Source organism: Drosophila teissieri, chromosome 2L (genome assembly GCF_016746235.2).
Source record: "Drosophila teissieri strain GT53w chromosome 2L, Prin_Dtei_1.1, whole genome shotgun sequence".
Classification (NCBI taxonomy): domain Eukaryota; kingdom Metazoa; phylum Arthropoda; class Insecta; order Diptera; family Drosophilidae; genus Drosophila; species Drosophila teissieri.
Window position 1 is genome coordinate 10340793 of NC_053029.1, and position 21850 is coordinate 10362642.

At 45.8% G+C, this 21850-nt stretch overlaps 7 protein-coding genes across 11 annotated transcripts; 4 read left to right on the forward strand and 3 right to left on the reverse strand.

Moving 5' to 3' along the window:
• Positions 1-801: 801 nt before the first annotated feature.
• On the reverse strand, positions 802-2062 carry LOC122611941 (60S ribosomal protein L13). The gene is made up of 4 exons (XM_043785367.1): positions 1932-2062; positions 1412-1672; positions 1043-1351; positions 802-978 (listed from the first exon to the last, which is right to left on the reverse strand). Exons 2-4 carry the CDS (start codon positions 1652-1654, stop codon positions 874-876), a joined length of 657 nt encoding a protein of 218 aa, XP_043641302.1. The 5' UTR covers positions 1655-1672; positions 1932-2062; the 3' UTR covers positions 802-873.
• A 16-nt stretch (positions 2063-2078) lies between these two features.
• Positions 2079-5073, forward strand: LOC122611940. The gene is made up of 4 exons (XM_043785366.1): positions 2079-3534; positions 3658-3950; positions 4011-4398; positions 4452-5073. Exons 1-4 carry the CDS (start codon positions 2409-2411, stop codon positions 4772-4774), a joined length of 2130 nt encoding a protein of 709 aa, XP_043641301.1. The 5' UTR covers positions 2079-2408; the 3' UTR covers positions 4775-5073.
• A 458-nt stretch (positions 5074-5531) lies between these two features.
• Positions 5532-8458, forward strand: LOC122611694 (transmembrane protein 184C). 4 transcript variants are annotated; one of them, XM_043784961.1, is made up of 6 exons: positions 5533-6285; positions 6364-6641; positions 6698-6904; positions 6960-7056; positions 7241-7622; positions 7686-8458. In XM_043784961.1, the coding sequence occupies exons 1-6, from the start codon at positions 5986-5988 to the stop codon at positions 7943-7945; spliced, it is 1524 nt and encodes a 507-aa protein (XP_043640896.1). In that variant the 5' UTR covers positions 5533-5985; the 3' UTR covers positions 7946-8458. The 4 variants fall into 4 exon arrangements, with proteins under 4 accessions (XP_043640895.1, XP_043640896.1, XP_043640898.1 ...); XM_043784963.1 differs by having other exon boundaries at positions 5537-6285; positions 7241-7571; XM_043784962.1 differs by having other exon boundaries at positions 5539-6285; positions 7241-7571; positions 7683-8458.
• Positions 8459-8987: 529 nt separating this feature from the next.
• LOC122611696 lies at positions 8988-12093 on the reverse strand. Of its 2 annotated transcripts, none has more exons than XM_043784964.1 (5): positions 12052-12093; positions 11482-11952; positions 10496-11421; positions 10270-10441; positions 8988-9749 (listed from the first exon to the last, which is right to left on the reverse strand). In XM_043784964.1, exons 2-5 carry the CDS (start codon positions 11791-11793, stop codon positions 9579-9581), a joined length of 1581 nt encoding a protein of 526 aa, XP_043640899.1. In that variant the 5' UTR covers positions 11794-11952; positions 12052-12093; the 3' UTR covers positions 8988-9578. The 2 variants fall into 2 exon arrangements, with proteins under 2 accessions (XP_043640899.1, XP_043640900.1); XM_043784965.1 differs by having other exon boundaries at positions 11482-11978; positions 12052-12069.
• Positions 12094-12219: 126 nt separating this feature from the next.
• On the forward strand, positions 12220-13152 carry LOC122611699 (DNA-binding protein RFXANK). Its single transcript, XM_043784969.1, has one exon. The coding sequence runs from the start codon at positions 12371-12373 to the stop codon at positions 13073-13075; it is 705 nt and encodes a 234-aa protein (XP_043640904.1). The 5' UTR covers positions 12220-12370; the 3' UTR covers positions 13076-13152.
• A 67-nt stretch (positions 13153-13219) lies between these two features.
• LOC122611697 (zinc finger CCCH-type with G patch domain-containing protein) lies at positions 13220-15011 on the reverse strand. Its single transcript, XM_043784966.1, has 3 exons — positions 14864-15011; positions 13885-14802; positions 13220-13825 (listed from the first exon to the last, which is right to left on the reverse strand). Exons 1-3 carry the CDS (start codon positions 14882-14884, stop codon positions 13223-13225), a joined length of 1542 nt encoding a protein of 513 aa, XP_043640901.1. The 5' UTR covers positions 14885-15011; the 3' UTR covers positions 13220-13222.
• A 197-nt stretch (positions 15012-15208) lies between these two features.
• On the forward strand, positions 15209-17256 carry LOC122611698 (methyltransferase-like protein 17, mitochondrial). The gene is made up of 3 exons (XM_043784968.1): positions 15209-16284; positions 16340-16629; positions 16689-17256. Exons 1-3 carry the CDS (start codon positions 15301-15303, stop codon positions 16804-16806), a joined length of 1392 nt encoding a protein of 463 aa, XP_043640903.1. The 5' UTR covers positions 15209-15300; the 3' UTR covers positions 16807-17256.
• The last annotated feature ends 4594 nt before the right edge of the window (positions 17257-21850 follow it).

Here is a 21850-nt window from a genome sequence, read left to right on the forward strand (position 1 = left end):
GAGTTTCGGGGTGGCGGCCTCAATTAATATTTGCGGTTGAAGTGCAAATGCGATAATACTTGGGTCACAACCGTAATGTTAACATTTTTCCATGGTATTGTGGTTTGTTTTTGAGTTTGTGCTACAGAAACTAAGAAAACATGTATTTTAGAAATCGGGCTTAACAGGAAAACCTCTCCAAAGACTCCTAAAATCTAAAGCTATAGTCAAATAACCCCTGACCCTTATCATTTTAAAGTCAAATTTTATAGATAGAGATAGCGTCATGTGATATACATAAATACATACCTAACTAGGTATCGTAAATAAATGTGTTAATATAAGTTGGGGTTAATCGGGTACTAAAAATAGTTATTTAAGATAAAAAGAAACAGCTTCCATAAACGACAAAGGTTCAAGATGCACAACCTATTACTAATTGAAAAACCATTTATTTAAATGGTATTCAAATCGTTGTTTCTGTCAAAAATATTCCTTAAAATGTGAGTTTTTTTTGCATTTGTTTGCATATGTACCAATCCTGTCTAATAAATTAAAAAATTTACCAAAAATGTAGAGCTTCTATAAATTTAAGTCAAAGTAATCTTAAATTCCTGTTCTGAATGTACAAATGAATACAATTCCCCAAAAAAATGAAATGCTTGTCTGGCTAGCAACAAATAATGGTTGTTTTTTGGTTGCAGCAACCTGGAACACATGCCAATTTAAACTGAACGCGCTAAAAAGCGACCTATCGATAGCAACACTGGTTATCGATAGGTCTCACGTCAAACGCGACAGGAACAACAAAGTGCACAAATATTCACGTTTAAGAAAAACTAAGATTTTATTCTGGTTGATGTTGTAGACAGAACGATCAGGTTAAGATGTGGTTTACTTCTTGGCCTTCTTGGGGTCTCCCTTGGCGGCGTCCTCGCTCTCAGCGGCCTCCTTGGCGCGCTTGGCGCGGATTCCGACCAAACGGGCATCAGTGCGAGCCTGCAAATATAAAACGGCAAATAAGAATCAAGAACTATAGGCGATCACAAAGCGAAAAACTTACCTTGCGCAGCGTGGCGAAGGCCTTGAACTTCTTCTCATCCTTGGTCACCTCACGGAACTCAACCACGGCGGGCTGCTCATTGGTGATGGGCAGGACGGGTCCCTTAAGCTGGGTGGCCAGCTTGCACTCCTCCAGAGAGGACTCGCCGGCGCGGATCTTCTTCTCGTTGATGGGGAACAGGATCAACTTGCTGCGGTACTCCTTGAGGCGCTGGATGTTGCGCTGGCGGGACTCCAGGGATTTGTTCTTGCGCCTCCTGTCGACGGCAATGCCGATGGTCTTGGCAAAGCTAGCGCCAATGCCGGCACCCTGTAAACAGAGATTTGGTTAGTGGCTAATGGATCTAGGCAATGTTTAGGCTTCACTCACCTTCAGCTCCTCCAGGGTGAAACCACGGCCGGCACGCAGCTTGGTGTGGTAGCGGATGGTGGGGCAACGGACCACAGGGCGCAGGGCACCGCTGGCGGGGCGGGGGAAGACGGCCTTAGCCTTCTTGACGCGGTTCGCGTGCCTGCGGACCTTGCGGGCCGGCTGGTTGAACCAGGTCTTCACATGCCGCTGCCACCACTTGTGGTAGTGCTGATTCGGAATCATATTGTTACCCTTACCCATCTTGGCGGTTTAGATTGGCTGCAATGAGGGCGAAAACACAATAATAACATTAATGTCGGTTTGTAAACCCGTAAATACGGTATAACCAAGCTGCAGGCCCACGTGGCTGGCTCATTTCGTTTGTTTTAGCCGTAATTAAAGAGCACTTCTACATGTCTACGGGTGGCCAAAGAAGCCCACTTGTGTCCTCTATGCTTGGCACACACGATGGCTCGATTTGCATTTCGTTTATCTTTTATTTTCATTGAATTTCGGGACGCTCACAAAATTTACACACCTTTTCTTCCCAACAACGAATTAAAAAGGAAATCGCAACCAACTTCACGTCGTAGGCCAAGCGAAAATTTCCCTCGTAAAATTCCCCCGGGCGAGCGAGAAATTTCCCCAGCTATCGATTGGTGATGCAATCAGTGTTAGCGAGAATACTTAACAAATCGCATTTTTTACGACAGTCAGACGTATTGAAAATAAAAAGCAGTGACGCTCATATTTTAGCAGTCTGTAAAAATAATCTTTAATAATTGAGAGTGCATTTCGAGCATTTAGCAACGTTTTATTGCCTTATCGATTGACGGCGTGTCGCGTGGCAACTCTAAACTGTACTTCTGATACAGATAAAAAACTATTGACTATTGAACCGTCTATCTATAATCGAGAAATTGCGCGCTAATTCCCGCATTGGGCCCAGCAATCGTTGTCGAATCTAAATCAAAACAAACAAAGATCCCGATCCCAATCTCCCACAGAAGACAAGATGAGCGAAGAGGTACCCGCGTCGCCGGTGGCCATTGGCGAGCTGAAGTACGAAGATGTGTCGCAGCTAAATTTTTCCAAACTGTACTCGCCCAAGATGAAGAGCGTCTACTGGCGCTACTTTGGATTCCCCTCAAATGACAACAACGAGGTGATCACCAAGCAGAACGTCGTCTGCATTAAGTGTCACAAGGTGCTGACCAACCACGGCAACACCACCAATTTGCGGGCCCATCTCCAGCACCGGCACAAAGATCTGTTCAAAGATCTGTGCCAGGAGCACGACATTCATGTGCCGCCGCGCAAGACGCCGCGCAATGTGACCCATCCACCGCTGTCTAAGCGAAATGTCTCCTCGCGGCGGGTCAAGCTAGAGTTCATCAATAACCGGAACCACGACAACGGCTCTGATGAGGAATTGGACGAAGCAGCCGTGGCAACTGCGGCCATGCAGGCGGAGGAGGATGCCTCCTCACAAACCATGCTGTACGAGACCATGGTGCCGTACACCTACGACGAGGCTGATAATCTGGTAGAGGAGGAGGAGCGCCTGGTTGTGGAACCAAAGTACGGACGCAAGCGTAAAGTGGCCACTCCCTCGACTGCACTGATCCACGGGCGATCCATCAAGCACGAGGAAGGCGGCTATGCTGCCGTGGCGAACATCACCAATCTGGCCGAAGCCCTTACGGACATAGTGATTAAGGATTTGCGCAATGTGGACTCTCTGTACGATGCTGGTTTCAGCGAATTTCTGCGACAGGTCCTAGGCAACTCGGCACCCATGCCCGAGCCAGACAAGATCGATTCGCTGATCAACGAGATGCACGCCTCCAAGTTTCTGGAAATTGGCGAAATCACACGCGAGTTCACCTCCGATAAGCCCTTCTCCCTTGCCTTTGAGATGTGGGTGAACGTCGAGCAGCGTCGATTCCTCAGCATTTTCCATCACTATCTGGACGAGGAGACGCAGTCAGTTCGCGGTATGCTGTACGCCACCGTGGAGTACAACGATTACATTGTCTTTGACGATCTGCTAACTGACTTCTACTTGGCCAACTGCACACTGGCCATCATAAACTACGATGAGGAAGAGGACCTCCTGCACACCTATCTGCGAGAGAAAAGTAAGTGGCGCAGCAGGGCCAAATTATTCTGTAGTGCTATTTAAAAACATGTCTTATAGAAATATATATAAGACTATATCTTGTTAGACGTCCTTTTTCTAAAAATGTACTTTTTTTTTGCAGATATCCCCATTGCGCTGTGCTACGTTTCGGTAATTGACAAATGTTTGCGTCGTGTCTTCGAGCTTGAAGAGGTGGCCACGCTAATGGAGCAGGTGAAAGACCTCATGCAGCGTCATTCATCGGAGATTGCCTCCAAGGTGTCTGAGGTGCCAATGCCCACGTACAACGAGCACTTCCCCTGGACACTGTACGAAACATTGAAGTTCTTTGCCGAGTCCATCTCTTGGTCGGAGGACATGGATCACCTGGTGATATCAGCCAAGACGGTGACGGAGGCACTAAGTGCTCTGGTGGTAAGCCATCAAACTAACTGCAACTTTTAAGCACTTGTCTTATTGGGTCAAATCTTTTAGATTGCTTTGGACACACTGCGTGGCGAAGATATCCCCTTGTGCAGCATGCTTTCGCCAATCACCTCAAAGATTCTTATCAAGAAGTTGGGCATTGCCGAGCAGGACGATCCCTTAATGATGAATGTGAAGCGCACTATTTCCAGTGTCCTACAGGGCCACGTCATTGCCAATGACAATTTGACCGCTGCTGCACTGTTGGACCCGCGCTTTCACCGCCTGACCACCATTGACGACCTGAACCGAACCGTTCGTATGCTGACCCTTAAGTATAACATGAATTTTGGTGGGGCGGGAGAAGGGGAATCCAACGAAGTGGCAGCCACCTCCAGCTCGGTGGCTATTAAGTCAGAACCAAGAGTAGTGGACAGCAGTGCCCCAAAGAAGTTGGGTAAGTACACCTTTTTAAATAATCGGACTTGGACTAAATAGAACTCCCCGTAGGTCTGAAACTGCTGTTTGACAGTAATGAGATTCCTAGTCCTCCGAAGAGGGATGCGGACAGCAGCGTGGAATCTGATCTTAAGCGATACCGCAACGAGGTGGTCGTCCAGCTGGATGAGTCGCCCATCGAGTGGTGGCTCAAGATGGGTCACATTTATGGAACGCTGCGCGATCTGGCTAGTCTGTATCACAGTGTGCCCGGCGTGGTGACACTCAGCTTCAAGAAGGCTCTGCGAGACCAAATATACGACTTCAACAAGCGATTCATGCTAACCGGCAGTCATATCGACGCTATCCTCTTTCTGCATCATCACAACAATTAGCCTGCACTGGCAATATCTGTTTTTTATAATACAAATACTTTTTAATTACTTTTAACATAATCCGATATTGTGTATATGAAAATGACTACCAGGGGCAAGGCAAATAGTGTAAGAGCCATTCCGCCGTACTGTAAACCAAAAGACAGCCTTGGAAGTACACGGAACATCTTAAGTTATCAACGTATAAATGTTAAGAGAACATTCTGACATCGTAAATCCAAATAAAACAAATAATCTAAGAATATTTGTTTAATAAATCCATAACAAAAGAAAACAAATCGCTTTTCAAGCTTCTTTATCGTCCTCAAACAATTGTAAATCCTTTTATCCCATTTCGGGAGAAATTATTCAAAACTTAACGTAAATGTACATAACTGATATTTTAAACAAATAAATAAATAAAATGCATGTAGTACTATATTATATTGAATTTACTTCGCAAACAAGCCATCTTATAATTTTTTTGCAATATTTAAGAAATGTTTTAATTTTCAATACAAAACTACAAACTACGCCGGTTTTGAGATAACTTCTTTATTCCTTTGGTTTTTTTTTATAATTTTAAAATTCTTAAAAAATATATATATTTCGGTTTTTACTCTGCAGCCCTTGAAATTTCCCTTCTTATCTCATGGGAAAATTTTGATATTTTTCGGCAGCAACAAAGAAATTAAAATCATTTTTGACATTCCTTTTTTAATGTAGGTAATTTTTTTACTGATAGCGTTTAAACTTTGTAACAAAACAAATTAAATAAGCAGTAAAATTAAAAAAATATTTATCAAACCGGGAGCTAGTCTTACCGGAGGAAGTTATCGGTATTTTGGATTTCCCTTAGGCTGGTCACACCAATTAGACGTAGGCACCCGACCCACAGATTGGATTCCTCACAAAAGAAGGGCAACAAACCCGCGATTTTATTGCCAATAGGACCAAAACCAGTGGACTGAAGCACTTGCTCTGCTAGCAGGAAATCGCTGAAAATGCGCCTCCAGCGTGGGTGCCACCGCCGAGTCCTGTAATCTTCTGTGAGAGAATATCTGGCGGAGAAGAGCGGATCGGAGCGGAGGAAAGCGGAAAGCCAAGTGAAAACAGAATTCGGGGCGGCGGCGTCGACGTCAACGAATCAACGAGACCCGGATATTAGGTACCCCGGTGAACTCATTTCAAGAAGCATTCCCAAGCAGCGCACCAGTAAACAAGAAGACAAGATGTGCGGCCTGGACATAAGACGCTTCTTCGAAGAGTGGCGCATCTGGATACGCCCGCTGCTTATTGTCACCTATGTCATATTCGCTATCATCGTGGTGCCGCTGCTGATTGTGAACTCCGTGAAGGATGGCTTCCAGCGCAACGACCAGCTCATTCTCATCGGCGGACTGTTTGTGCTGTCCGCAGTGCCCGTGTCCATTTGGCATATCATCCAACACGTCATTCATTTTACTAAGCCCATACTGCAGAAACACATAATCCGCATATTGTGGATGGTGCCTATCTACGCCTTGAACGCGGTAAGTGGGCCACCGATGTCAGCATCGAAATTGGAATTGGAGACCACAAGAAACCTAATACTCTCTATTGACTTGCAGTGGATCGGCCTTTTCTTTCCGAAGCACTCCATCTACGTGGACTCACTGCGCGAGTGCTACGAGGCGTACGTCATCTACAACTTCATGGTGTACCTGCTCAACTATTTGAATCTCGGCATGGACCTGGAGGCCACAATGGAGTACAAGCCGCAGGTGCCGCACTTTTTCCCCCTGTGCTGCATGCGGCCGTGGGTGATGGGTCGTGAATTCATCCACAACTGCAAGCACGGGATCCTCCAGTATACGGTCGTGCGCCCTATCACCACCTTTATCTCTGTGTGAGTGTCGGGATGTCCTTTACGCTTTACACCCAACTCTAATCGGAATTTCGCAGCATCTGCGAGCTATGCGGCGTCTACGGCGAGGGCGAGTTCGCGGGCAACGTGGCCTTCCCCTACATTGTGGTGGTCAATAATATCTCCCAGTTCGTGGCCATGTACTGCCTAGTGCTATTTTACCGTGCAAACAAGGAAGACCTCAAACCAATGAAGCCAATTCCCAAATTTCTGTGCATCAAAGCTGTGGTGTTCTTCTCCTTTTTGTAAGTACCTCATGAGCCTTGTAAGACTTGCTAAGAATATCATACTTTACCGCAGCCAAGGAGTGCTACTCAACGTACTGGTATATTATAACATTATTAAGGACATCTTTGGTTCGGATGCGGGGGACACCAACCTGGCTTCCCTGCTTCAGGTGAGTGGTTAACTATCCGGATCTTGGAACCGGAAACAGCCCATTGGACGTTTAAATCTGGTGACGAGGAGTTTTTATTAAGTCTTACTTTCTCCCTTCCAAAATTGGCAAAACAAAAATGAAACCAAAGTGAAAGTTTCCGAAAACCAATTAAAAAATGTATATTTTTGCTATCGCCCACCAGAACTTCCTCATCTGCATTGAAATGTTTATCGCTGCCGTGGCTCACATCTACAGCTTCCCGCACCACCCTTTCCACATCAACTCGCCGCAGTACTGGAACAACCCGAATCACAGCTGGTGTCGCGCTTTCCTCTCCATGATGGACATATCCGACATGCAGGAGGATGTCACCGAGCATCTGGGCGTCGTGGGCAGCTCACTGAGTCGTCGCTTCCAGGGACGCAGCACATACCAGCCGCTGGCACGCAGTCCTCGTCGCTCCAGTAGTGAGTCCGAGTATCTGATCAGCAAGCGGCAAGATCAGCAGCTGCCGGGCAACTCGTCGCAATCAGGTAACATGTATGGTGCAACATCCAGTCGCCTGATAGTGCCTGTGTATGATGGCAAGCTGAACACACTGCCCGAAAGTCAACCTACTCACTCCCAATCTCGATTTCCTTTAGCAGGCGAGGCCGACGATGGGAACAGTAGCAATAGCAACTACCAACAACAACAACTACACTTGCCGGGAGCGGCGGGCTCTCAGCCGTCGACCCGTCAACGCGATACATTGCATCTTCGCGAGCGTGAAAGAGATCCGGGTGCGGGTGCTGGCGTCGGTGGCAGTTTCCTACGCCTGCCCCCTGGTGCTGCCTCAGCAGCAGCGCCTATTCCCGAGTCCAACGATGATTATGCGCTGCTTTTGGGCGCGGGGGCAGGCAGGTGACACCGCTACCAACAATATCAGTACCAGCATCATCAGCACCCGCACATTGACGACGCTTTCGAGGACGAAGATGGCGTGGACGTGAGCCAGCAGTTGAATGCCTCGTCACTTAGCGCCTCGCTATCCGTTTCGTTTGGCATGTCAAGCAGCCTAAAGTTTAGTGCCACTGGCAGCAACCAGTCGGCGTCCGAGTGGTCAAACTCAACGGGCGGGGATAATGACGCTGAGGACGGTGACTTAGACGTGGACGGAGAGGATGGAGACGTTGAAGATGACGGTGCTGGTGTGCACCCAGTGGTCTTTATTGCCTCCACGACGCGGCGACGCCGCGATCGAGAGTACATCACCTAGACGCGCTGACCTTAAAACCTTTATCAGTTATATGCTATGCTTATATTTATTGTTTTCCCAGATCTTGATTTGTGCTAGGCATAGAATACTCATGAAACGAACACTTTCTAGCGGCCCATTAAATGGGGCATTTGAATTGTGGCCTTAGTTTTCATCGCGAAAGCAACTTATTTTAAATCGGCAACACTGTAATCGCTTTTCCCGATAGCGCGCACAAGCAAATCCACACATCCCTTAGCCCAAAGAATCATCATTAAATAGGGGTCAGATATTTTGTAACTACTTTTTATGTGCTAGTTGTTTAAACAGACCTTCCCGAAACGATATTTTTACTCTATACATCCCTGCTAGGTGGCCCCGCATAGTTAGGTCCCCCACTTTTGTGTGGCATAGTAGTTAATTAAAAACATGCCTGAGCCGATTGTGAATTTTGTGACTGCCGCCGGTCAGAAAAGGGCGTAGCTTGTATTTAAATAGAAATTCTTATTGTAAAACTAATATACACATCAATAATATAATATTGGGAAATATCCGAAACCGCCTTTTATGTTTTTATCTTTTACAATTTGTATTATTTACATGCTACTGCACCCATTTGTACTAACATTGCATATCATTCCATTTTGTTTATGTATTCTTGAAAATTTGTCGGGCTCGTTGGTTGACGCACGTTGTATATGTGATAAGAAATTTAAATTTTGTTGCTGATTAATCCCCTAATTGTATTACCGAGTTTCAAGATAAACATGGTTTTATGCTATCATTTAGGTTCATCTAGTTTGGTGATATGAGATAAAATGATGATGAGATCTGCATTCCACGCTAGCAAGTAGAAAATTTGTGTTCATTTTATTTGTAACATTTATTGAAATATTTGTTTAAGCACTTCGATTCCTATGTCTTTTCATAATACTTGCTTTTTACATTTGAACAAGGATACAGAAATAAAAAACAGAAAACTTAAAGGAAAAAATTGACGAAAACGGAGACAATGTCTGACATATACATGGATACACAGTAGAACGAAGTACATTTAAAGGCATTCACGGAATTCACTTTACGAACATAAATCAAATCGAATACTAAACACTGATTATAGAAAGAAAACAAGTAAACCGAATATCAATCAACATCAATTAAAAACAAATTCAGTCCAGTGATTACTTCTCGTGCTGCGAGTGCATAACTATAGCAAATCCCAGTAAATTTCGGCGTGGCATGCCCCTCAAAGCGAATGACATTCCTATTGCTTTTAGAATACATATACGCGCAGCAGCTGCGATCAATTGTTGTAGTTCTGTCTGCCGCCCAGCTCGAGGAGATATCGATCGGGATGGTCCATCCAGTCGGCGGCCGTGAGCTTCACGGTCCGCTGTCGCTCGGCCTCCTTGATCTGCCACTTCTTGATGTCCAATTGCACTTCGCGTGATGTTTTGTCCCCGCAGCCCCACACCTGCGGATAAGATGGAAGAGAAGATGGGAAGCAACGTGTAGTTCTTGTTGTTGGTTGACTGTTGTTGGCTAAGGAGAATCGTAGACTTAGTTTAAATACATCGCTAGAGCACACCTGGCCATTTGGAGCCACAAGTGTGCTGTTTTTAACAGCTTAGACTGGAGATTATGCCGTTTATAACGATATACGTCTATGAAATTTACACTATATATATGCATATACACATATATAACATATACCCTGTTGAGTAAGGCTTATTGTACATGAATGCGATTAAAGTACAGAGAAATACTCGACATATTGACAGGTTGGCTTATTTTGGTTTGAATGATTGATTCCATTTTCTATTAGTGGGTTTTTCAAATGAGGTATGTATATAATGGAACCCGTTTACTTTCCGGTTACTCAATAAGAATTCACTAAAATCAAAACCATCTCAGGGTTTCTATTTGATTTTGATAATAGCTTTTCACTGTGTCGAAAAGAAAGCGGGTCTTCTAAAGGTGCTTGATCGTTTTACCTCTATCGACATAAGTCCAGCCGCCAGTCCCTTGCAGTCCATATTCTCAAAATGCTCATCGACTGCTATAATGGGTTTTCGCGGATCAGCGCCGGCACGTAAGCCCTTCGGATAGCCGCGTATGCTGGTGTTTAGGTAAAGAATGTTGGACTTTTTTTCCAGTATCTCAAACCTTTAAAAAATTCTGTTAATAAGGATTATATATCTCCACCATTTCGCTACCCACTTGGGCAGAAGCTGGATAACACAGCTGCCCTCGCCGCCCACGAACAGATGCGTTTCCTTCCACTCACTGGGTGAGGCCACGCAGTATGTCTGTCCATCCTTTGTGTGCAGCAGGACCAGTGTTGGACCCCGGTAGCCGAGGACGTGGTGCAGAAACCGGTTGGCTCCCACGCCGTGCTCATTGGAGTTGTACAGCAGCGTCCAGTGTGACGGCATCATCGACAGTTTGTCCTTGAAAATCTGTACCGCTGTGGAGGCGCTGACGTTGTTGTTTCCTTTCGTTGCCGTCGGAGTTATAGTTTGGGGCTTGGAGTAGAGTGGCGGCAGAGCTCCAGCTAGCAGCCAGGCTTGCGAGAGCGGCATCAGCGAGTCCTCGTCCCTTCCGCCACCACCACTGTAGTCGGTGGCATCTGTGAAGGGATTGCGTTGTTCAAGCACCGGAGTTTGCAACTCAATGCCGCAGGACTGGTTCTGCTGCTCTAGACCACGATAAGCGGTTGACAACGTGTGCACACAGTACTTGTGCACTAGGAGTACCAACCGCATCAGGTTCTGCTCGAACCAGCGGCAAACGTAGCCCAGACTCATACTGTCGTGGCATAGAAAAATGGACTTGGTCACCGAACCGAACGTGCGGTTGATGGCCGGGCACAGCACAGCGTTGCCCGAGTGCTGCATGGCAATGGTGTAGCAGATGAGGAGCAATCGCGTCACTCCCGTCTTGTCAATTAGGTCCGGATTCTCCTCCTGGGCGTACATCTTGATGTAGCACTCCAGCGTCTTCGCATCATCCATGATGCCCAAAAAGCGTTCGCATTGCTGCCGGAAAGCTACGGCTCCTAGATGTTTCGTTGTGGCCTTGGAGTTGGAGTGCATCAGGTTGAACAGCCGCTGTCCCAGGTCGGTATACTGCGGAAAGACTTGTGACTGCCGAAAGAGGTGTTGTTTTTTTATGAGTGGGCTCGGTGTTATCAGTAAATTACTCACCACAAAGACATCTGCCACAATGCCATTAATGCCCAGTTTGGACGATGTCTGCTCCCTGAGGATCTCGGCCAGCTTCTCCACTGGCACCAGCTGGGTGAGGTACTTCTCAGTGACATCCGCCCCAGATGCCGACCTGGTCATTGAGCCCTGCGCCTGCGTCACCTTTAGGCTGTTGTGGCTGCCGCCCACGTCAGTGACTCCGTTGTGGGAGGCATCGCTGGACTTGTGCTGCTGATGTTGCTTGTGCGGCTTTCCCCCGTCCAGGGGTGGCTCACTGGCGTCCGACTCGCCCTTGGAACTCGTGTTGCCCATCTTGGTGATGTTTCGACGCAATTAATTCGGGGAAGTGGAAACGTACAACGAAAGGGCATAAAAAAGGCCAAACGCAGGTTTGCACTGAAAACAAATTGGCAAGGCGCAACAGGTGCAGGGAAGTATTGGCCAAAAAACAACTGCGCCGCGTCGCAAAACCTGTTACGAAACACACAAACACAGTGCTAACAAATCGGGTAAATATATTTACATAATTAAACGCAAATTAAGCTTTGAAACGAGAAAATAAAAACAAACCAATCGAGTGTGACCGTGCTGGAGTTGCAAGTTAATGCCGTTTACCACATTACAGAAAACACTACAGCAATTTGAAATCGGTGCACCGACTATTTGATGCCCTGGTATTTTCTAAATTAATGTTGATAGAAGTAGTAAAATAAATAATTATGTATTTAAAAAAAAAAACAGACATTTTAAAAGAAAGTGAATTTTGATTGATTTGATAATTGTTATATACAGAAGGCATACCATTAACTGCTATATAATTTAGCTCGAGCTATTATACCCTCATTTCCCTTCAAGTAGAGGGTATAAAAGGTGAACAAAACCAAAACAAATGGTGGCGCCAGCTAACACACTCCAAAATAACGCGAATTCCGACGATGATGAGGGCGTGCGGTCGGCGCCCACCTCCATGCTGGTGCTGGACGCCAAGCGGAAGAGCGCCTTCCTGCCGTACCGCCCCCAGTCCACCGTGTTGACCAACTTGCAGCGCGGCAACACGGAGGCCACCTTTTGCCCCGTTGAAGTTTCGCTTTCCTTTCACGAACGCGCTGGCCAAGGCGAGATTACGGAGGAGCAGGTGACAGCTGAAGGAGCGCGTCAGCAGGACATTGATTATAAGGATGCACATGGTTTCACGGCCCTCCATTGGGCAGCTTCCTACGGGCAACTGGTTTCCGTGCAGCTCCTTGTCGCGGCTGGTGCCAATGTGAATGAAATGGCCCCAGATCTGATTAGCCCGCTACTACTAGCTGCCGCCGGTGGGCATAACGAAATCGTCCGCTTCTTGCTGGAACACGGCGCGGATTCGGGCCACATGGACATCGTTGGGAGCACGGCGCTTATGTACGCAGCGGCCGGCAATCATCCGCATACTTGCAACGAACTTCTGGCCAAGGATCTGGATCTGAGCACCACCAATGAGGACGGTGACACCGCCTATTCGCTGGCCGTAGAGCACGGCGCTCATCTGGCGCAGGCTCTACTGGAGCAGTACATGACGGCCATAATTACGGCGGGATCCTTCGGTAGTATTTAATTGTGCGTAGATAAATAGGTTTTCGTAAACAATCATGTTAAATTTTGTATGTATCTAGAATAATAATTTTAAAAATATTTACAAAACCTTTTTTTCGGATACTCTACACCCACGTTACCCCCATTTAATTTTTTAAAACAGTCATTATTAAAACTCAAACATTTTATTCTTGCTCTTACGCGTCTGCTGTTCCTTGCTCAAACTGCGTTCCTGTGCCTGCAGCGTGGCCAGCTCCTGTTTGTGGCTTTGCATCTGCACTTGTAATCGCTTCTGAAGCTGTGCATCTCCAGAATTGCGGTCCAGGGACTGTTTTACCTTGGCTATATCTCTTTGCTTTCGACGGATTTCATCAGCAATACGCACTGTTTCTACGTTAAGCGTTTTGGTTGAGTGCTGCTGTAGCTCGTTGGTCTTAACCTTTTTGGCCACCTGCTCGCCTTGCTGGCTGCTTTCTCCAGGTCCCAAAACACTGTCGTTTAAAAATGTAAAGACATTCACACGTTGCGATTCACGGACGTAGGCCTTCTCATCCGCTTTTCGCTGACGTCGCTGGGCACGCTTCAGCTTTCGTTCCACGCTAAAATAATCCTTGTCTCCGTTGGCGGCCTCACGTAGCTCCATGCAGGCATCTAGCGAACGACCCTGGGGAAGTATCTGGGCGCTTACGGGAGTGACGATTCCCCTTCCATCTGAGCCGAGACCGGTACCATGGATGTAGCCCATTTTCTCCATAAGCTTGGAGCCGATGCCCTGTGTGGGATAGTATTTAGAGGGATTTAAGTTTCTGAATTGTAATCTGCTCAACATACCCGTGTGAACTCCTCCCAGGCGCCCAGCCGTTCCGTCGGCTTAAAGGTAAACAAACTCAACTCGACCATGCGGGCTCTTCTAGCTTCCTCCAGATCATCCATATCGGACTCCGCCTCGTCACTGCTGCCGTCGTTCATGCTGGAGTTGCTGTCATCGCTGGAGAGTTCGTCATCCTCTTCTTGGTCGGTGGTAAGTGGATACAGTTCTTCGAACTTAAAGTCACGTTCCCGCTCCTTGTGATCCTGCCCATCCAAGCGCACGCGGCATACCTGCTCTACGAAATTTACACAAAGGACACGACCTCGATGCCACAATCGATCCGGTAGTAGGGCAAAAACTGGACGACTGCGAGAGAGTTTGTGGAAATCTGGTGGATTGTATTTTCTAATTGAGCTACCGGGGACAAGGGCGCCGTGGGAAAAGCGACACTTGGTCTCATCAAAGCGGCACTCGCCTTCGAGGTAATAGGAGCAGGGCAGCATTTCTCGATGCGTAGGATTCGTAAAGAGAACCCTTAGTCGAGCATCCAAGACGCCATCGCTGTTCATAACCACCTCGTCGTCCACTCCGCAGATGAGGGCATTGTGGTAGCAAGTGCCCCAACTGTGCTCGTGTGGAGCGGAGCACTTCTCGCCCACCATGGCAGTGTACTTGGTCCGCAAATCCGCCAGCTGCCGCTCTTCATCCAACGCGGTCTGTGAGGAGCCCACCGCCTCTAGGTCACTAAGTTCGCTTTTGAGCCGCTGCAGCTCGTCGTCCAGGTCGTCGCCTTGCTGAGGTAATTCATCGGTGGGTGCTTCATCTCCTGTGTCCCGGGTGAGGGCCAATAGCTCCTGCAGATTGTTTTTTAGGGCCAAAAGATCCTGGCGTTGCGCCTCATCCGCGGCATTTTCCAATGCCTGCTCCACAACGAGCAACTGTTTGATGCAAGTATTTTCATAAAAATAGTTGGGACCTTATGATATCACCTTTGCTCACTTGTGCTTCGTATTCTTCCATTATTTTATAAATTTATTAGTTACAACATTGTGCTGATGCCAAGTTTGTTTTCAGATTTTCGAAACGGTGCAAGCACACAGTGGAGGTCAAGGTTATAGCACCCATTTTGTTCGATTCAGATTCGTTTTCTTGACTTATTGCAATTTTAACTATTTCATATTCTGTAATAAAAATTATTTTAAATTTACGTGTAGCCTAATTATTTAAATAGTAGATATTTTTGCCAATTTTAACATAAAATGAAACAAGATGCTATTAATATAACCGCATTTGCGCTTAAAGCAAGGCGTCTGGCAGCACCGTCAGCTGATTGTATGGGAACCTTTTACAGCACTGGCAAATCGCCGGTAAACTCGTGTGGCTCTCATTTGTTTTGATTTCTCGGTTACATATTACTAGACTAATTAGAATTTGATATGAATTTTTCACTGAATTTCACAACGAGAAGTCTGGTGCCACGACTGCACCGATTCACCAGCAAGATTGCCGTGGATGTGGAGCCAGCTGTGATCTCTGCCCTGGAACAAGCCACCCTAAAGCCCAGGAAACATCCAGGAGTAGTGAGGCCCAATCATGTGGAGCTGCCAAAACATTTGAATGATACTCTAAAGCGCATCGTGGGGGATCATCCCGTTAAGAAACTAATCCATGATGGTCAGCAGCTTAATGCCTACATCAAATCCCGTCATCCGCCGCCCACGCAGGATGAGATTGAGAACAAGAAACGAATCATTATCGACGAGGTCAATGCGAAGATGCCTCTGGATCGCCTAGCTAATCTCGACGAAGACGAGGCGGAGCGCTGGAGGCGCAAGCGGGATCTGGAGATCAACAAGAGGCTGAGCCAGCGTATCTACGCCTGGAAGCGGATCGAATATGGTGCATACGAGTCTCTGGTGTACGCCATAGCTCGTGGTGCCCAGGAGTACGCCGTGTTGAAGCGCGTCCTCACGGAGCTGGCGCAGCGGGATGAAGAGTTTCGGCCGCGCAGCTACTTTGACTTCGGATCCGGCATTGGAACTGGCATGTGGGTGGCCAGCGAACTGTGGCGCGAACACATTTTCGAGTACTACAACGTGGACAGGTCCAGGGAGATGAACGAGATATCTGATCTCATACTGCGCGATGGCCATGAGAACAAGCAAATAGCCCTGCGCAATGTATTCTATCGACAGTTCCTTCCCGGCATCGAAACCAATTATGATCTGGTAATTATTTCTCACACGCTTTTTGAGTTGGAGAACAAAGAGCAGCGGGAGGATGTTCTGCGGAATCTGTGGCGGAAGTGCGATGGCTACATGGTCATTGTGGAGGAGGGAACGCGTCGTGGCAGCGAGTTAGTCAACGAGGCTAGGCAATTTTTGTTGGAACAGGAACAGGAAGGTCACACAGTGGCACCGGTAAGTTTCGAATTCGCGATGTATAGGTAATAATCTAACTTTTATATACTCTAAGTGTCCACATGACATGGTCTGCCCACGACTTCGAGATCTGGCTGATCGCACGCCCTGCAATTTTCCCATCTCCTATGCTCCCCTGCGTTTGGGTAGCGACTCATTGGCGGACCGCCACACCTCCCTCTACAGTTATGCCATCCTGAAGAAGGATTCCCAAACCGATAGCTCTAGCTCCTGGCCGCGCATTGTGCGTCCGACCTTGGTGAGGTCGAAGCATGCCATCTGTCGGCTCTGCACAGAAGAGGGCAATCTCCAAGAGGTCATCTTCACGAAGTCCAAGCACGGAAAGTAAGTGGAACCACGGATGCCTTTTGAGCTCCTTTTAATGAATTGTATTTTCTCTTCAGGTCTGCCTATTCCTGTGCAAAAGTGAGTAGGTGGGGTGATCGATTACCTATGTCGCTGGGACAGCCGCAAATCAAACCGGAATCAAAAGAATCAGAGGAACCACCTGTTTTGGCGTAGCTTAAGATGTTAAATCAATATGTTAGGCATAAAGTCACGACCTGAAGCTAATTGATACTAAAACTGGCATCCAATTAGTTGACTTAATTATGTGCAAACAAATCGTTGCGGGTGGAGCTGAATTTAATTAAACAGTTGCATTTGAATTAACCATACAATCCAAATGGCCGGGCGGCATGCTCATTGATACTAAATTTTGTTGAACGGCCAACACACCCTCACCTAGATTTTAATGTATGGCAAAACAAAAGGCAGATGCGACTGCGGATGGGTTGGCCCCGCCGTTTTGGATCGGTTTGTTATGTAATGCCATCTGTAGATAGGAGTCTTTGGCTGACCAATGGTCGGCGATTTGAGCACGCCCAGTGTTCCGATGTGCTTGTAGGGGATTTTCGGAACGACTTTAGTGGCCATACATACATATACTGTCCTTATTATGAGTTCATAGTTTAACATATGTTTAATGAGGTATTTTATTTGTACAATAATGTTGTTAAATATATATTTTAATTTGAAAATACAATTTTTGGCAAATCAAAAAGTTTTGTCTTTTAATTAGCGATAATACACTGCTTAGCCGAAATGTCTGGACTATATCTATGTTCCATGGGCCAATCCCACTTTGGCTGACATTTAGTTATGCGAGTTTCGAAGTCTTAATGGGAGACGCGCCCTTTTAACGACCGGATCATCCCCGTAGCCATTCATCGCACCTTGAAGTCCTGTGTGCCATCAAAGGACATAATGTGGTTGGAAAAGGGCAACATGTGGGGCGCGAAAAGTGGCGCGCGTATGGAAAGGGGAGTGGGTGCGGAAGGACTACTTCCATGTACATTGGGTTTTAGGGATTGGCTTTGGAACAAGGTGTGTTACAGCGCAACGAGTCGTGGATACATAACAATGGACAAGGAGTTCCCATTGCGTATTATCCTGTGACTCCTTGTTGATTAAGGCTTATACTCTATTAAATTTAATTTAGAGCAATTCATTCATCTAATCTCTTACTACAATGGATGGCTTTCACATATATATTTTAGATAAAATAATCTTAAAAAAAATAATCTTAAAAAATAATCTTCACCAATGTTTTAGATTTCATAATGTGTATGCCTTTTAAGCAGAATGATCTACTTTGTGAAGTTTCAGAGAAGATTTCATTCTTTGTTCGGATTGAAATTGATTGAAATACAAATAATGTCTAAATACAATATTCTTTTTAATGAAGTGCAAATAACAAGCAAGTTTTATATGTAAAAGTGTTATTCACTTAAACTGATTCTAGTTAATAATTTCTTGACTAAATAGCTATATTTTTAGCCCATAGCTGATAGGAGGATTTCTGCTTCTAAAAGTGGGTTATTCAATTACTCTTTTTTTTTTAACTCCAACCTGCTCGTGGGACCCAATTTTAATTAGGAAATGCATTTGCCAAGTCATTAACCCATTTATTTCGAGGTGCGTATAAATGGCAGGATATATGCCAGGATCCCGCGGTTGCTATAGGTGCGAGTTCAGTTTCTGGGCGAGCACACGTCATGTGGACCTCGAGGGCAGTGGCATCTCCGTCTCCGTCGCCACTGCCGATTCCAATTCCAATTCCATCTGGGCTCTATGTAATCACTCCGGGTCGGGTGATACTAGGTGGGGTCGCGCTGGTCGCTCGTTAAAAAGGCGCGTTCGCCGATGGTGTCAGCTGTCGCTCCGCTTCCACTTGGCTATTTGTATTAGTAAGTATTAGTAAGGTGCGTCCCACAACAACGACAAAAACAACAACAAGCGACTAGATAATGGTGGCGTTTAGAAAGCATGCGCCGCTGTTGCAAGTGGTGCTAGTGACCCACCCACCCATTCGGCCAGTCAGCCGGTCCCGTCCGTTCGGTCTGTCCAGCAGTCCCAGTTCCAGTCCCATTGCCATTACCAGCCAGCCAACCCCAACCGAGGCACTCAGCCAACCAGGCAGCCGGCATTGTCAGCGCTTCCTTTTGTTCTGCGTCGAGTCGAGTCGATTCTTCAGTTCTAATGCGCTTTCACATAGTTAGATGGGTCGCCCGGGTCCGGGTTGATCACAAGTGGCTACCTACAGACTGGCGCTGACTTCTGGCCATCAGTTCGAATCCGAGCGTGGCCGGGAAAAGTTGCGGTCTCGGTTCCAGTGGCACACGTAGTTCCAGTGCTAGTAAAAACTACTTGGTGATATATTCATATATCCTCGCTGTGTCCAAGTCCTTTGGCGGCATATTTCATTCGCGCCTGTATCTTGCTGAACCGTTACCATTATGGCCTTCGATCCGGTTGAGCAAAATTTCAGGTGTGTGAGAAATTTGTTTAGCATTCATCGGAGGACTTTCAAGTCTGGCAAAGCGATGCGGCTTGGGGGGAGATCGTATTTGGGTGAGTATTCAGGTGGTTCTTCCCATTTTCGTAGTAATCTCGGGAGCAGAAGACTGGCTAGCTGAAAGTTGAAGTACTACTTCTCTAAAACTTAGAAAACTTCATCTAAAAAAACCTGACACAGTCCTTTAAACTAAGCCGAGGCAGTAATTTCTTGTACATGATTCCGCTTTTACTTTCGTTATTTACTTTCTCAAAGCTAAAACCATACACACTTATTCATAAAAAGCGCTACAAAAGAGTGAAAAGTAGCGTATCATCAAAACAGCGGAATAAACCACTTCCGATGAGATTCCTTAGATTTTGCCAAAGATCATGTCTTATCGCTGCGAGGCACGCGCATTACCCATGGTTATCAGTTATTGGGATGCGGGTGCTACGTAGAAGATTTATTGCACCAAAACTGAAGGAAATCACCCACAAAAAGACCATTCAAGAAGCCCCCGAAATGTGGACTTTGCTTGGATAGACTATCTTCATGTTTAGGAGGAGCTACATATAAATGGGCATGATAAGTGGTATCATATGGAAGCGCCCAGATTTCTACCAGCTTAGATGTATGATACCCGTAAATAATCCAACAATGTAGAGTGCGATTAGGTGAAACAAGGAAATCGAGCGAATGCCTTGATTTTGTAGTCCCAGGAGTGATGAGCTTCCATGCGTCTTATTTACGATTTCCTATAGCTGTTATATGGCGCGAACGATCATAAATCGTAATCTTATCGTTTGCTCGGCGTACGAGGGCGTGCAGATTGTAGATGTGGTCAATATTTAAACTTATCGAGCACTTATGTAAATTGTTATTTATAGTCTCGGTTCGCACTTCTCCAGTCATCGAGTATTTGCCACTTTTTTTAATCCCCAGAACCAGCTTAGACCGAAGTTCATGTCCAACCAGCAGCTGGTGATCACACTGCTCGGTCACCAGTGGCACTTGATAAAGCCGTGACGTTTTCTAGATTTCTACACTTTGCTCTGTTCTCCATTATTGGCTTGGGAACATACTTACAATACAATACAATGCAATACTTACTATATCAATCGGCTTTTGTTTAGTCCGCGTCGAGCAGGGCCAAAGTCCGCCAGAGGATTGAATCATATAGTGGAGTCGGACTGTCGGTTCGGGGTTCGTTTGATGGAGCAATTAATACGATAATAACTAAATAAGCACTTATCAATGAAGTCGAATAGCTGCGGAAGGGGAATGCGAAGTGGAACAGTTTAGAATTCGGAAATGAAAAGTGAAAACACATAGATTGTTCGGTACTGGTTGGATATGACATGGTTAATCCAGAGCCCCTGGATATTAGGTAATGTCTAGTAACTATTATTTAATAAAACAGTTAAAGGTCAGCAAACACTCAAGTTCAAGTTAGTTTACTGCCATGGACCTGTTTTTAATTGTAACAAGCACTTCATTCAAATTACGTTGACTACTAGATTGGGAATAACATTCAAATAAAACTGCAGTATTGAGATGATATTATATAAAACTGGATATGAAACTTTGTTGGACAAAAAATAGCAATCAATAAATGAAATGGAAGTTTTCTTTCTTAGAGATTGACAAAATATAATCAATAATTAACCTGATACCCTTCAGAACTTCAAATCCAACCGCTTTGTTCTACAAATACAGTGGTAAATGAAATGAGTGCTTCGCGAATGTTAATTAACCACAAGGGATCGATGAGCAGCGAACAAGGAAGCTAATCGGCGAAGTAGCTCTGATTCACGAGCAGCCACAAAGAGCCTTAACAAGTCAAACCGCCTATTGAGGGATCCGTTGTGAATATATAGGCATTGCAAACTGGCCCGATAATGCAGTTCGTGCATAGAGCTCGCTTTTGTTTCAGAACGCGTTGCCATTGCCACAGAATAAAGCCGAAATGAGGAAAGCGACGGCGACGGCGACGCGGGCATGTTTATTACGTATTACGTATACGCCAATTATGGAGTGTCGAAGAAATTCGATAGGTGGACTTGTGACCCCAGAGCGCGCACCGTTGTCAACCGGAGCAATCGGGCCGAGATCGCACCGCCAAAAAGCCGAAAAGCCAAAACTCAATCAGCTACCACAGGTGAGTATCTGTGTGTGCTCCACGCGCGTTGGTGTGCGAGAGCGGCTCTTATCAGCGAAGGAAAACGACAATATAACGACGCCAAAACACTAATAACCAATGCGAAATATACGCGAGCAGCGACTGCCGAACGATCTTGGTTTGAGTTCCAGTGCTGGGAGTCTAGCTATTTTCACCTGAGGGAAAGTTTATTTTAAGTTTAATGAATACTAATTAATAACTGGATATACCCATTACGTTTAATAGTTTATAAGTTTCTTAAATACATTTTACTGTGTAATAGCAACCAAATTCTCTGAAATATAATGATAAATTAGGAAACTGGTTTTCGTAGGGTAACACTTAAGTTACCAGATATTATAAGATGACACTTTAGATGATTGAAACTGGATTGCCACATCAGCAGCTGCAGTAGAAACAGTACTACTCTAAAAACAGGTTGCAATCCATAGATATGTAAAGCTCTGAGTAATACAAAGTAATTGACTGAATTCAAATGTATACATGTAAGCTAGTTATCGCCAACGACTGGTGAAGAGCGGCCATCACTGAGCGCCTTCGATAAAGCC